The sequence below is a fragment of the Phoca vitulina genome, unplaced genomic scaffold (genome assembly GCF_004348235.1).
Source record: "Phoca vitulina isolate PV1807 unplaced genomic scaffold, GSC_HSeal_1.0 scaffold2, whole genome shotgun sequence".
Classification (NCBI taxonomy): domain Eukaryota; kingdom Metazoa; phylum Chordata; class Mammalia; order Carnivora; family Phocidae; genus Phoca; species Phoca vitulina.
The window spans coordinates 31991297-32002992 of record NW_022589705.1 but is presented as its reverse complement, the minus strand read 5'-3'; the positions used below and the strand labels follow the sequence as shown (position 1 = coordinate 32002992).

The window sequence follows — 11696 nt, the reverse complement described above, 5'->3', positions numbered from 1 at the left end:
GTACTTGTAAGTTGGAATCAAGATTCAAACTAAAACTTTTCCATACGTACTTTCATGGAACACGTGGCCTGGAGAGAAAATAAGTCCTTGGTAGATACTAACCCATTGGTTTTCTACCAGCCTAATCTTGGATCTGGCACATAACTTTAATTGTTTCCTGCATGAATACATATTGGGAGGCCAGGCTTCTGGGATGTTTTAATATTTCCTTAAGCCTTTCAGAATGGTAAAAATTTTAAAGCAAAATGGTTTACCAAGGACTTAACAGTTGCAAATTACTGAAGCTAAACTTTGGTTCCTTTTTTCTTGATACTTTGTACCTCATTACATTGTACTATAGTATTCCACTCAAGAAATGTTTAAAAGTCTGAAGTTTTTCTTAGCATTTTCTAATGGAATTCCTATGTCCAGTCTTTACTGTCCTTATTAGGAATGCAATCTTTTAAGAAGTAATTAACTCTTAGGTGGAATGGTAATAACCCTACACAAGAGTTTATTAGAAATATTTATTATTAAAACAAAGTTAATCCTGCAAATAACTCATGAGTAGGAACTAGTACTAGCAGCTTCCTCCTGACCTTGAAAGAATACAGAAGTCTGCAACTTACCTTTAATTCCCTATAGTCTTTCAAATAAATGTATGGCATAAAATTATGTGAGATGAGTTGGTAGGAGAAAACACTAAAACTTAACCCCTTCTTAATGACAATGGGAAACTGTCACATATCTTAGGTATTCAAAATAAATTAATACATAGTCTATTTAATACCAGTAATTAACCAAAAAACTTTTACACTAAGTATTTTATTGTATGCTGCTGCCAGTGTATATAAAATAATTACCCTTGTGAGATAGAAATTTATGAAAATTCAGAGAGGTAGATGTTAAGGACTGACAAAAGTAGAAGTTTATATAGTATGGCACGTGTTATAGGGATAATAAGCTTTTGTACAGGCTTCAAATTTAGTTCTCCTTTGAATATTCACTGGTTCATGAAAAGTGGTTTAGAAAACCTGAAATGGAAAAGAAAGAGTGAATTAGGGTACAGTACCAAAGCACAATAGTTTTTTCTGAAAAGTAATACATTTCTATTACTTTAAGCGTATTTATTTGCATATGAGCTTATAAAGTGCTTTCAATTAAACTAAGCCTGTTTTATTTTTTAAAAAGATTTATTTATTTGAGAGACAGCCAGTGCTGGTGTGTGCGCAACTGGGGGGGGGGGGGACGGGAGAAAATATCCAAGCAGACTCCCGACTTGGGGCTCGATCTCAGGACCAATGAGATCAGGATGACTGAGCCACCCAGGTGCCCCAAACTAAGCCTGTTTTGTTTTTTTTAAAAAGCAGACATATCGCAGGGTTTCTAGGGGGAAAAAATGAGAAACAGGAGATCTCTGTGATGTATAAAATGTAACTTCCTCTTAATTTTCACAACCACTCTCAAGTACAAATCACTTCTGGTTTATAAACAACAGACTTAAAGATTAACTTGCCAGGATCACTCCGAAAGACACTCTATGTCCTAATAAAAAAAAGCTAATGTAAAACTCTCTTAAATTCTGAAAAATCTGAACATCCCTAGAAAATGAGCAGTTAGCATTGATGAGAGCAGTTTGGCTATATCTACTAAGGTAAAAGATGCAATCCCACTTCTATTTACCTAGATAAACCTACACTTAAAGAGAGACATGTACACGGATATTGACTATAGTGGTGTTTTAACAGCAAAGAACTAGAAATAGCCTAAATGTAACTCAATAGGGGAATAGATAAACCAGGATTTATACATATTGTTGAATACTATACAGCAGTTAAAACAATTTACATGGATCAACACAAATCTCAAAAATAATACAGTAGTTATTCCTAAAAAACAGTAAGTTATCTATATGGAAAGGTAGAAAAAGTATATCTTTTTAAAATTTTTTGATACATGGTTCTCTACTTACTTGAAAATTTCTGATATTCTATAACAAAAATGTTCAAGAAGCTTAAACAGAATCAGTGGTGAAAAAACAAAATGTCTAACCTCAATTAACATCTGAATTAATACAAATTTAAAAAACTAGATAGGCAGAAAATGAGGGTTGTTTAGCAAGAGCTCAACAAAAAAGTATTCTCAAGGTCCAGGTGGAAAGTTTGCCCCTAGTTATCAAGTGTTATTAAATTTTAAATGTCATTCCTTATTGAATAATTTTACTTTTATTTTTTTAAAGATTTTATTTATTTGAGAGAGAGAGTTTTAAGCCAGGGGGAAGAGAGCAGAGAGGAACAAGCAGACTCCACCCAACACGGGGCTCTTTCCCACAACCCTGAGCTCATAACCTGAGCCAAAATCAAGAGTCAGAAGCTTCCAACTGAGCCACCCAGGCACCCCTAAATAATTTTACTTTAGAAATCGATCTTAAGGAAACAGGTAAACTATACATAGGAGTACCAAGATATTTGCCTCAGTGTAGCTTCAAACTTGGAAACCTCAATATTTAATGATGTTTAAGTTATAACCATTGAAAATCTCGTTTACAAAGAATTTTAATGAAGAAAATTCAAGTGTTTTTTTAAAAGCAGAATAAAAACTGTACATATTGGGCGCCTGGGTGGCTCAGATGGTTAAGCGTCTGCCTTCGGCTCAGGTCATGATCTTAGGGTCCTGGGATCGAGTCCCGCATCAGGTTCCCTGCTCAGTGCAGAGCCTGCTTCTCCCTCTCCCTCTGCTGCCACTCCCTCTGCTTGTGCTCTTCTATCTCTCTGTCAAATAAATAAATCTTTAAAAAAAAAAAAACTGTACATATTGTGATCCTCATTGTAAACCTGCCCATAAATATTTCTTCCTCTTAAAAGGAAATCTAATCTATTAACAGTGATTGTTTCTAGGTGTGCTGATCATGGTAATTTCTATTTTCCTTGTACTCTATCTACTACTAAATTATCTATGTTGTCTTAAATTATCAAAACTATGTATTTTTAAGACTGACTTGTAGATTCTTTGCATCCAGGCCATTTCACTGTGGGCCACCCAGGACCACCAGCATCAATATAACCTGGGAGTCTGTAAGAAATGCTTCACCCCTAGAATTCAGACCTATTGAGAATTTGCTTCTGAACAAGGTGATTTGTAGATACATTCAAGTTTGAGAAGAAATGCTTTTACATCCAAATGTCCTTTTCCTGGACCAAGGTGTTTCAAATCATACCTACAAATTTGTTTTATTATACTGCCAGGATTAGTAGCAATTATTTTACTCTGAAATCTGGGTTCTTATCCTAGTTATATTTATAACTTTGAGCAAGTCATTTAAACACCTATCTGTAGACTCTTGTGAAATGAAACTGTTAACAGCCAGATAAGAAGCCAGGCTTCTTAACAGTATTTTATATCAAATGAAAATAAACCTCTTTGTAAAGTGAATACAACGGGAACAGAGGTTAAAAAAGAATCTTTAATAAGCCATAAAAATAAGAAATTTCCAAAAACTGCCATGAAGAATTAATATTGCTAGAGGCAAAGAACAATTAACTATTCAAAATGAACGTGTTAAGCTGTTAAAAAGAATGACTTCCTCATGGGAAACCTATTACTCAAAGGTGGTTTCTGGTGTTTCAAAATCTTAACCAATTTAACCATTTTATTTACTGGAAACATGCTGACTTCCTGGATACTACCAAATCTATAAAGCTTAATGAGGGAGGGCACAACTATGTAACATGGTATTTTAGGAAGCAGCTTCCTGAACTTTGAGGAGTTAGAATGTTTGTAAAGGGTGTGTGCCACACAGTTTTTTTTTTTAAAGCACTATTATTTTAAGGTTGCTTCTCATAGGTCAGTACGGGTGAGTAAACCCTCTGACTAAAGTACCGTGTATTTATAAAAGGTGTAGCACCCTTGGATTACATTTTAAATTCTCCACAGCATGTTTTTTGGTCACAACTCTCTTGGATTAACATTATATACTTTTGCACACATTGACATTTGATCTGGAAGGTACAGATTAATATACAGACACATGTCTTAAACCAGCAAATTCTTTAGTTTCTTAATCTTCTGAAATCAAATCCGCTGCCTGCCACCATGAACTCATACACTTCATTTCTCTCATTCTATCTTTACTTAACAAGAATAAAGAGTAAAACCTGTTATACCCCACTACAAATGTCAGTTTATTCAATGATCTCTTGATTTTCTCTTACATTCCCAACTCCCAATTCTTTGCTATGCTGCGTTATAGCTGGGTTCTATTAGAGAAAAGACATCAGGATTAATCCAAATCAGTCGGTAGTATTTAAAAGTCATCCCATAAACACTGCAGATTTTTTTTAAACTGTCTAAATATTAAGGCAACTTACCATCCAAAGATTCATTTTACTACAAAAAGGAACAGACTTTTTGGGGTCTGAAGGGATTCGTACTTGAAGATACACCAGTTAGCAGGGGGTCGTGCTGGGCATTCTGCAGACAGAATTGTTTCAAATCTGCAGCTGCCTGGGAAACCTGTATAAGACAAAAGGAGAGGGTAGTGGGAAGAGGCGAGAATGTTTTTTTTAATTTTATTTTATTATGTTAATCACCATACATCATTAGTTTTTGATGGTAGTGTTCCATGATTCATTGTTTGCATATAACACCCAATGCTCCGTTCAGTACGTGCCCTCTTTAATACCCATTACCAGGCTAACCCATCCCCCACCCCCCTCCCCTCTAGAACCCTCAGTTTTTTTCTCAGAGTCCATAGTCTCTCATGGTCCGTCTCCCCCTCCGATTTCCCCCCTTCATTTTTCCCTTCCTATGGTCGTCTTTTTTTTTCTTTTTATGTGCTATGGTGAGCACTGTGAATTGTGTAAGACTGATGAATCACAGCGAGAATGTTTTAATGAAGGTTTCCTCAAATCTTTGAAATACCTGCAATAAATACTTCTCTCTTTTTTTAAAGATTCTGAGCCACCCAGGCGCCCCTATAAACACTTCTCTTAAGTCAAAAGATATATACTAATTGAAGGTCAACAGTCATATATATATACTGAGCTCATACTCAAAACACTACATGTACAGAGGACTAGTTTTATGTTTTCTTTTGCTTGCTTATTAAAAGCATCAAATGATTCAGTACATCTGCAAAATAAAACCTATCTTGCTAGTTTATTAATAATCTTCAGATGTATTCCACCTTCAGAGCCTCAACATATTTTTTACTAAAAGCCATACACTCAATACAAAAGGCGTTAAAATTCTAGCCAACTATTACTTTGTGTTGAAAGCAATATTATTGGAAAAATGCTACTGTGAATGAACATTATGTTCTAAATCTGAACCATTCAGTTCATTGTTTTGGTATTATGTACCATTGCTGTTTAAGGTTACGAAACTGAACAGTGACAACTTTCTGCTTAGTGTCATGCGACTGAAAGGCTGATAGCAAACTTCAAATTATTTTAATAACTTCACTGAGCAGCCTGCCTTTAAAAAGCAGTGTATTTGCTTAAATGTGATTCTAAAAATTTTCATATACATATACAATGCCACTCAAACAGGACTTAAGGAATTAAGTATCACTTAAATGTCTACTATTTGTATACTGATAAGGTGACGTAGAATACCAAAATAAAGAACCGAATGATTCAGATGTAGAACATGAATAACTAAAAGATGTACCAAATGAATACAATATCCTCAGTCTTGGGTTTAGGAAGATGGGAAAAATAATCATTTATTTTCAGTTTCAACTATCCCCAAGGAGGGTGAGAGCAGGTGTCCGGTCCGGCTGGGCGTTTGCCTGTGAAAGGGAGGTAAGAGCATCACAAATACTCTCTATAAGAAGAAATCCTGCAGATTACTGCTGTATCCCAGACATTTACCTGGTAAAAGGATACATGATCCTGAAATGAATCTCAAGTCTTGAAATCTATTTGTATATTTGGGTTATACAACAGTCCAGAGTAATTGAGTTCCATAGGTTTATTTAGCAACTGTGTAAAGTATTATGTAAATACCTGATAACCAAGTGCTACAAAAAATGGCCACCCTGTTTACCCACCAAAAGAAGGTGTAGCTAAAGTGGGGGGTATGCATGGTATCATTTTTGCACAATCTTAAAACTTGGTTTCATTCACATTAACTAGCAGTAAGGATAAAGTATTAATTTACTGCCTAAAAGGGAGGCAGGCTCCAACTTAACTAATTCCCTTTCACAAACTTCTCAGGCACTAGTATGTGCCAAATATATTCTAGGCACTGAGAATACCTAAGAACAGCCAGGTCCTTGTTACAGAGGTGACAGTTCAGAGGAAAATACAGACAAGGAGCTCTTTGGAAAAAAGAGTGGTTAGATCGTGCCTTAAGGGAAGGTGTCTCTGGGGAGGTGATATTTAAACTTGAGATCTCAAAGACAAGAGAACCAGCCAGGTAACTATCAGTGAGAAACCAATCAGAATTCTAAGTAGTGGGGAGAACTAAGACAAAGACTCTAAAACTCAAACAAGCTGCTAGCCCCTAAAGCATTGTAATAATCACCATCCAGGAGGTTGAAACCCTATAATCCTGGCATAATTATTACTGCCCTCTTTAACTCTCAAAACTGTCCTGGGTTGGTGAAACAACGTATGGTCACCCTACACATGGTAGAGTTTGTCAAGCATTTGTGAACATTTCTATCAACTGTACTCAAAGGTTTAACAGTAAACTTGTGCTAGTTTAAAAATAAAAGAACACCCAAAAAAGCATCTAGCATAGTCATGGATAAAATAGGCACACAAAATAAAATCGAACTAACCATATTTTACAACAGATTTAAAGAAAAGTTCATTTAAAAGTCCCAAGGTGGGATGCCCTCCCTTCCTTGCTACAGCCCCTAGCAGGAGATAGAGAACTCTAAAACCAAATCACCTATGGTGGCTTTAAGGCTCCTGACCAGAAGCCTCCTGAAGAAATGAAGTATAGGGAACAGGCATCACTCTGGAGAGTTACTGCAGTAGCTGGGGTTTTCATGGTAAAACCCTCAAGTACTTTAGTCTGAGGACTTCCATCTCATTTTCTTTTGCGACAAGGACTAAGTACCCCTACTGAACACTTACTGCTTTCAACCAACCTTTTTTTTTTCTTTTGCCTCCCATACCCCCGCATTTTTTTCTTTCCTGAGCCATTCCAACTATGGTAAAGGCACACCTGAAATGATAACGTAATGGTTGGTTAAGAAACAAATTTCAGAGTTAAATCCAGCCAAGAGTGACCATAAACCACTGGGATGAAGTAAATATCTGGATATGAGAGAAATGGACTCCAAACAGCAATGGAGTCTACAGCACTTAAGGCCAGGAAGGGAGGGGAATCCCACACCAAAACTGATGGGAATTTCCCTTCCGTCCTGAGGTGACCACAACTGAGTAAGCTAGGTCCCTGACATTTCTATTTAAGGAAATAGGTAAATGGGAGACTGTCTTACTCCACAGAACATTTCAAGGAGAAGTAAAGACTAGCCTGATGAGTACACAATCAAGTCATCTTGGAAACTGGCTGTTTCTTTCAACGGAGTGCATGATTTATATTCTTCTGTTTCTTTTTTTTTTAATTACAAGAAGAGTTTCACTTGTAAGCTGACCTGTGCCAGAAAGAAGCCAATCCATTTAGAATTTTAAAAATCAGGAGAAACTTGGAATAGCATGTGAATGTCAGGTTATCCTACCAACATACACAAAAGGTTTTTTTCCCCCAAAGTAAACGCCCAAGGTCAGTGTTAACCAGTCGGCAAAACAAATAAAACTTGACCACCCTGTTCACTAAGATAGAGCAGACCAGCAGATATTCCCAAGGTCATATCCCAGCAAACTGTGCCAAATAGGTATGCAATGCACGCTTTGTACGAGGTTGTACAGGGCACCAGTGGTAACCTTAGACACTGGGAACGTTTTGAAAACAAACATGCTTCTTTAACCTAAAGTTTGCGTTTGCAAAAATTGATTTTCAAGTATGTGTTCGGTGGATAAGAAGAGCTGGAGGTAAGAATCTAGTACTAAAAGGAGTGGGTTTGGGAACGTTCTGACATGAAAAGAAAATTGGTTCTGAATTAAGAGTCAGATAAAACTGTCCAGTGAAAAGAAAGGGTGGAGTCTGGTAAGCTGAGGACTGGAAGGGTGCGGACGGCGCGCGGAGGAGCAGCTGTTGCCCAAGCCAGCCACGGAGTCACTGCGAAGGGAGAGAGAGACGAGGGCGAACGGAATGCGGAAAGCCGCAGTTCAGCCCCGGGACCAGCCGCCTTGGAAAGCCCTGGCCGCGGAAGGGCGCACTAACCGGCCCCCCCAAACCACAGCGCCGACCCGCGCCCCTACTTCTCTAAAGTTGGCCGCTCCCGGATCCTCGCCGCCGAGCGCGCGCCCTCCGCAAGGGAAGCGGGAGCCGGACGCGAGTGCTGCCAGTGCCAGCCACCTCGGCCTCCCGATCCCACCCTCCGCCTCCGCCCTCCCCTCCCCCTCGGCCGCCCGCCCCCGCTTACCTTCACGCGGTTGAGCCCGGCTTCCAGCCGGAGCTGTTGAACCACTTTCTTCATAGCGGCGACGCTGGAGGAACCAGACATGGCGCTCTCAAGAGCGGGCAGATTCGTCCGTGCGTGGATCTGTCGGTTCGTGGGTCCGCTGGGCCAGACGGTGGGGCAGCGCGGCGGGGGGCGGGGCTCGGAACTTTGTCTCTTAAGTTTCCGGTTCTTTGCCCAGCGGCTCCACCCGCAGCACGCATGCGCGCTCCTCCTCCGCGTTCAGTTCCAGCTCCTCACCCCGGCGGGGAGCGGAGGCGGAGGGAGGGGGAGAAGGGAGTGAGAAAGGGCGGAGCGGACTGTGGGCTGAGTAGCTGCGGGACGCGAGCGCGACCGGACGCCAGTTTTCTCCTTCCTCTCCCGAGAGGCCGACTTTGGAAAGGTAAAAAAGAAAAAAAAAAAGTTTGTCATTAGCCGCCAAGACCCGAGGGGACCCTGAAGAGGACTGGTGAGGGAAGTCAGGTGCTTGAGGGAGTTTATAAAAGGCGTGATGGCCGGCTGACAAGGAGGTTCTAGCTTTCCTGACGGCGTTGGTGGCAGAAGTTGAGGGAAGAGAAGGACCCAGCCGAGGTGTATAGGAGCCAGAAGTACCGGGCGCGAGTCACTGACACCCTACCCTGTCTCCTTAGAGACGTGTCTCTGGGTGACTCGAGTTTGTTCAACGGGCGGCCAGTCCTCAGCCAGCTTCCCGCCATCAGACCCCTGAGGCCGAAAAAGGACACGGAGGTTGCTGTAACTGACCGGGGAGGAGCGGGGCGACGGGGAGCAGGGGTGCTGGTTCGCTAGGGAAAAGCGCTTCTCAGGATTTGGCTTCTTTCGCCTCTTACCTCTTGGTTTTGTCGAAGAGGTTGTGAACAAGCCAAGGTACTTGCTGAAGATTACACCCATCTCTTGTTATCCATTTCATTTGGGGGATTAACGCTTATTATATCAAAATACATTTGTCTGTTTCGGGAAAGTTTGTTCTACATTTCAGTTGTAACTCATTACCTGCTGCCTGAAATTGACCTTCAGAGGAGTTTCTGGAGAGAGAAACAGTAGGATCTAATCAAGCAAAATAGACTCAGGCAAAGTGTGTTTCACCCATGGAAACGTATTTATTATGGCGCAGCACTTAGGACAGGTGTGTCCTATGCAACGATTCAAGTACATCAACAAATACACTGATGTTTTCAATAAACGTGAATAATTTAATCACTAAGACGTTACAGATTTTTTGTATGGTGAGAAAATCCACATATAATTTGCCCTAATTGACAAAACCTAACTTATTTACTAAATAGTTTAAATCATTTTTTAAAAATGTACAATGTGCTTTAGTATATTACTTAATTCATACGATAGATGTAATGACTAGGGTTATAAACCAAGGTGTAAATCCTGGCACCACCACTTACCTTGGTATTCCTAGGCAAGCCACTTTAACTTCGCCTAGCCTCTTGTTTCCTCATTTTTTTTCCTGAAGATTTTATTTATTTGACAAAGAGAAAAAGAGCACAAGTAGGGAGAGCGGCAGGCTGAGGTAGAGGGAGAATCAGGCTCCCTGATGAGCAAGGAGCCTGATGTGGGGTCGATCCCAGTACTGTGGGATCATGACCTGAGCGGAAGGCAGACGCTTAACCCACTGAGCCATCCAGGTGCCCCTGTTTACTCATGTCATAATGAAATAATTAAAGCTTCCCAGAATTTTTTTTTAATTGACAGCTATTCATTATGCTCTGCTCACCACAAGTATAGCTGCCATCTGTCACCATACAATGCTATTACAGTACCATTGACTATATTCCATGCTGTACCTTTCATCTGGGAGACTTATTCCATAACTGGAAGCTTGTACCTCCCACTCCCCTTCACCCATTGTGCCTATCCTCTCAACGTCCCTCCCTCTGGCCACCATAAGTTTGTTCTCTAAAATTATGGGTCTATTTCTGGTTTTGTTTGTTCGTTTGTTTTTTAGATTCCACATATAAGTGAAATCATTGTATTTGTCATTCTCTGATTTATTTCACCTAGCATAATATCCTCTAGGTCCATCCATGTTGAAAAGGGCAAGACCTCATTCTTTTTCATGGCTGAGTAATATTCCATTACTCAGTAATATTCTACATATTCTTTATACACTCATCTATTGGACACTTGGGTTGCTTCCATACCTTGGCTATTGTAAATAATGCTGCAATAAACATAGGGGTTCGTAGGGGGCACCTGGGTGGCTCGGTCTGTTAAAAGTCTGCCTTTGGCTCAGGTCATGAGCTCAGGGTCCTGGGATGGAGCCCCACGTTAGGCTCCCTGCTCAGTGGGGAGCCTGCTTCTCCTCCTTCCTCTGCCCCTCCCCCTCCTTATTCTCTCTCTCTGTCTCTCAAATAAGTAAATAAAATCTTAAAAAAAAAAAACATAGGGGTGCATATATCTTTTCAAATTAGTGTTTTTGTTTTCTTTGGGTAATATCAAGTAGAATTACTGGATGGTAGGCATTTCTACTTTTTTATGGTATTTCTATTTTTAATTTTTGAAGAAACTGCATACTGTTTTCCACAGTGGCTGCACCAGTTTATATTCCCACCAACAGTGCATGAGAATTCCTTTTTCTCCACATCCTTGCCAACACTTGTTATTTCTTGTCTTTCTGAAACTAGCCATTCTGAGAGGTGTGAAGTGGTATCTCCTTGTTTTGATTTCTCTGATGATTAGTGATGTTGAGCATCTTTTCATATGTCTGTTGGCCATCTGTGTGTTGTCTTTGGAAAAATTCCTGTTCAGGTCCTCTACCCATTTTTTTTTTGAAGATTTTCTTTATTTATTTTGAGAGAGAATGTGAGCAGAGGGAGGGAGAATCTTAAGCAGACTTCACATCTAGTGGGGCTCAGTCTCAGGACCCTGAAATCATGACCTGAGCCGAAATCAAGAGTTGGACGCTTAACTGAGACACCCAGGCAACCCTTCTCTGCCCATTTTTTAATATCAGATTGTTTTTTGTTACTGAAGTATAATTTACATACAATATTATATTAGTTTCAGGTGTATAACATAATGATTCAACAGTTTCATATATTGTTCAGTGCTCACCACAATAAGTATACTCACCATCTATCACCAAACAATGTTATCACAATATTATTGACTATATTTTTCATGCTGTACTTTTTATTTCCATGACTTATTTTATCACTGGAAGTTT

At 39.8% G+C, this 11696-nt stretch overlaps 2 protein-coding genes across 2 annotated transcripts in view; one reads left to right on the top strand and one right to left on the bottom strand.

The window, feature by feature from the left end:
* Positions 1-62: 62 nt before the first annotated feature.
* Positions 63-8653, bottom strand: GNG5 (G protein subunit gamma 5). Its single transcript, XM_032424928.1, has 3 exons — positions 8483-8653; positions 4347-4491; positions 63-1013 (listed from the first exon to the last, which is right to left on the bottom strand). Exons 1-2 carry the CDS (start codon positions 8561-8563, stop codon positions 4366-4368), a joined length of 207 nt encoding a protein of 68 aa, XP_032280819.1. The 5' UTR covers positions 8564-8653; the 3' UTR covers positions 63-1013; positions 4347-4365.
* Positions 8654-8776: 123 nt separating this feature from the next.
* The window catches only part of SPATA1 (spermatogenesis associated 1), a 49595-nt gene continuing 46675 nt past the window's right edge, over positions 8777-11696 (top strand). The window contains 1 exon segment of the mRNA XM_032424889.1: positions 8777-8900. The gene's annotated coding sequence lies outside the window, so the exon portion shown is untranslated.

Bases quoted from the DNA above. Each gene is read 5' to 3' on its own strand.
- GNG5 (XM_032424928.1), bottom strand. From the start codon at position 8,563: ATGTCTGGTTCCTCCAGCGTCGCCGCTATGAAGAAAGTGGTTCAACAG. The intron at 4,492-8,482 runs GTAAGCGGGGGC...TGTCTTATACAG, and splicing joins CCGGGCTCAACCGCGTGAAG to GTTTCCCAGGCAGCTGCAGA.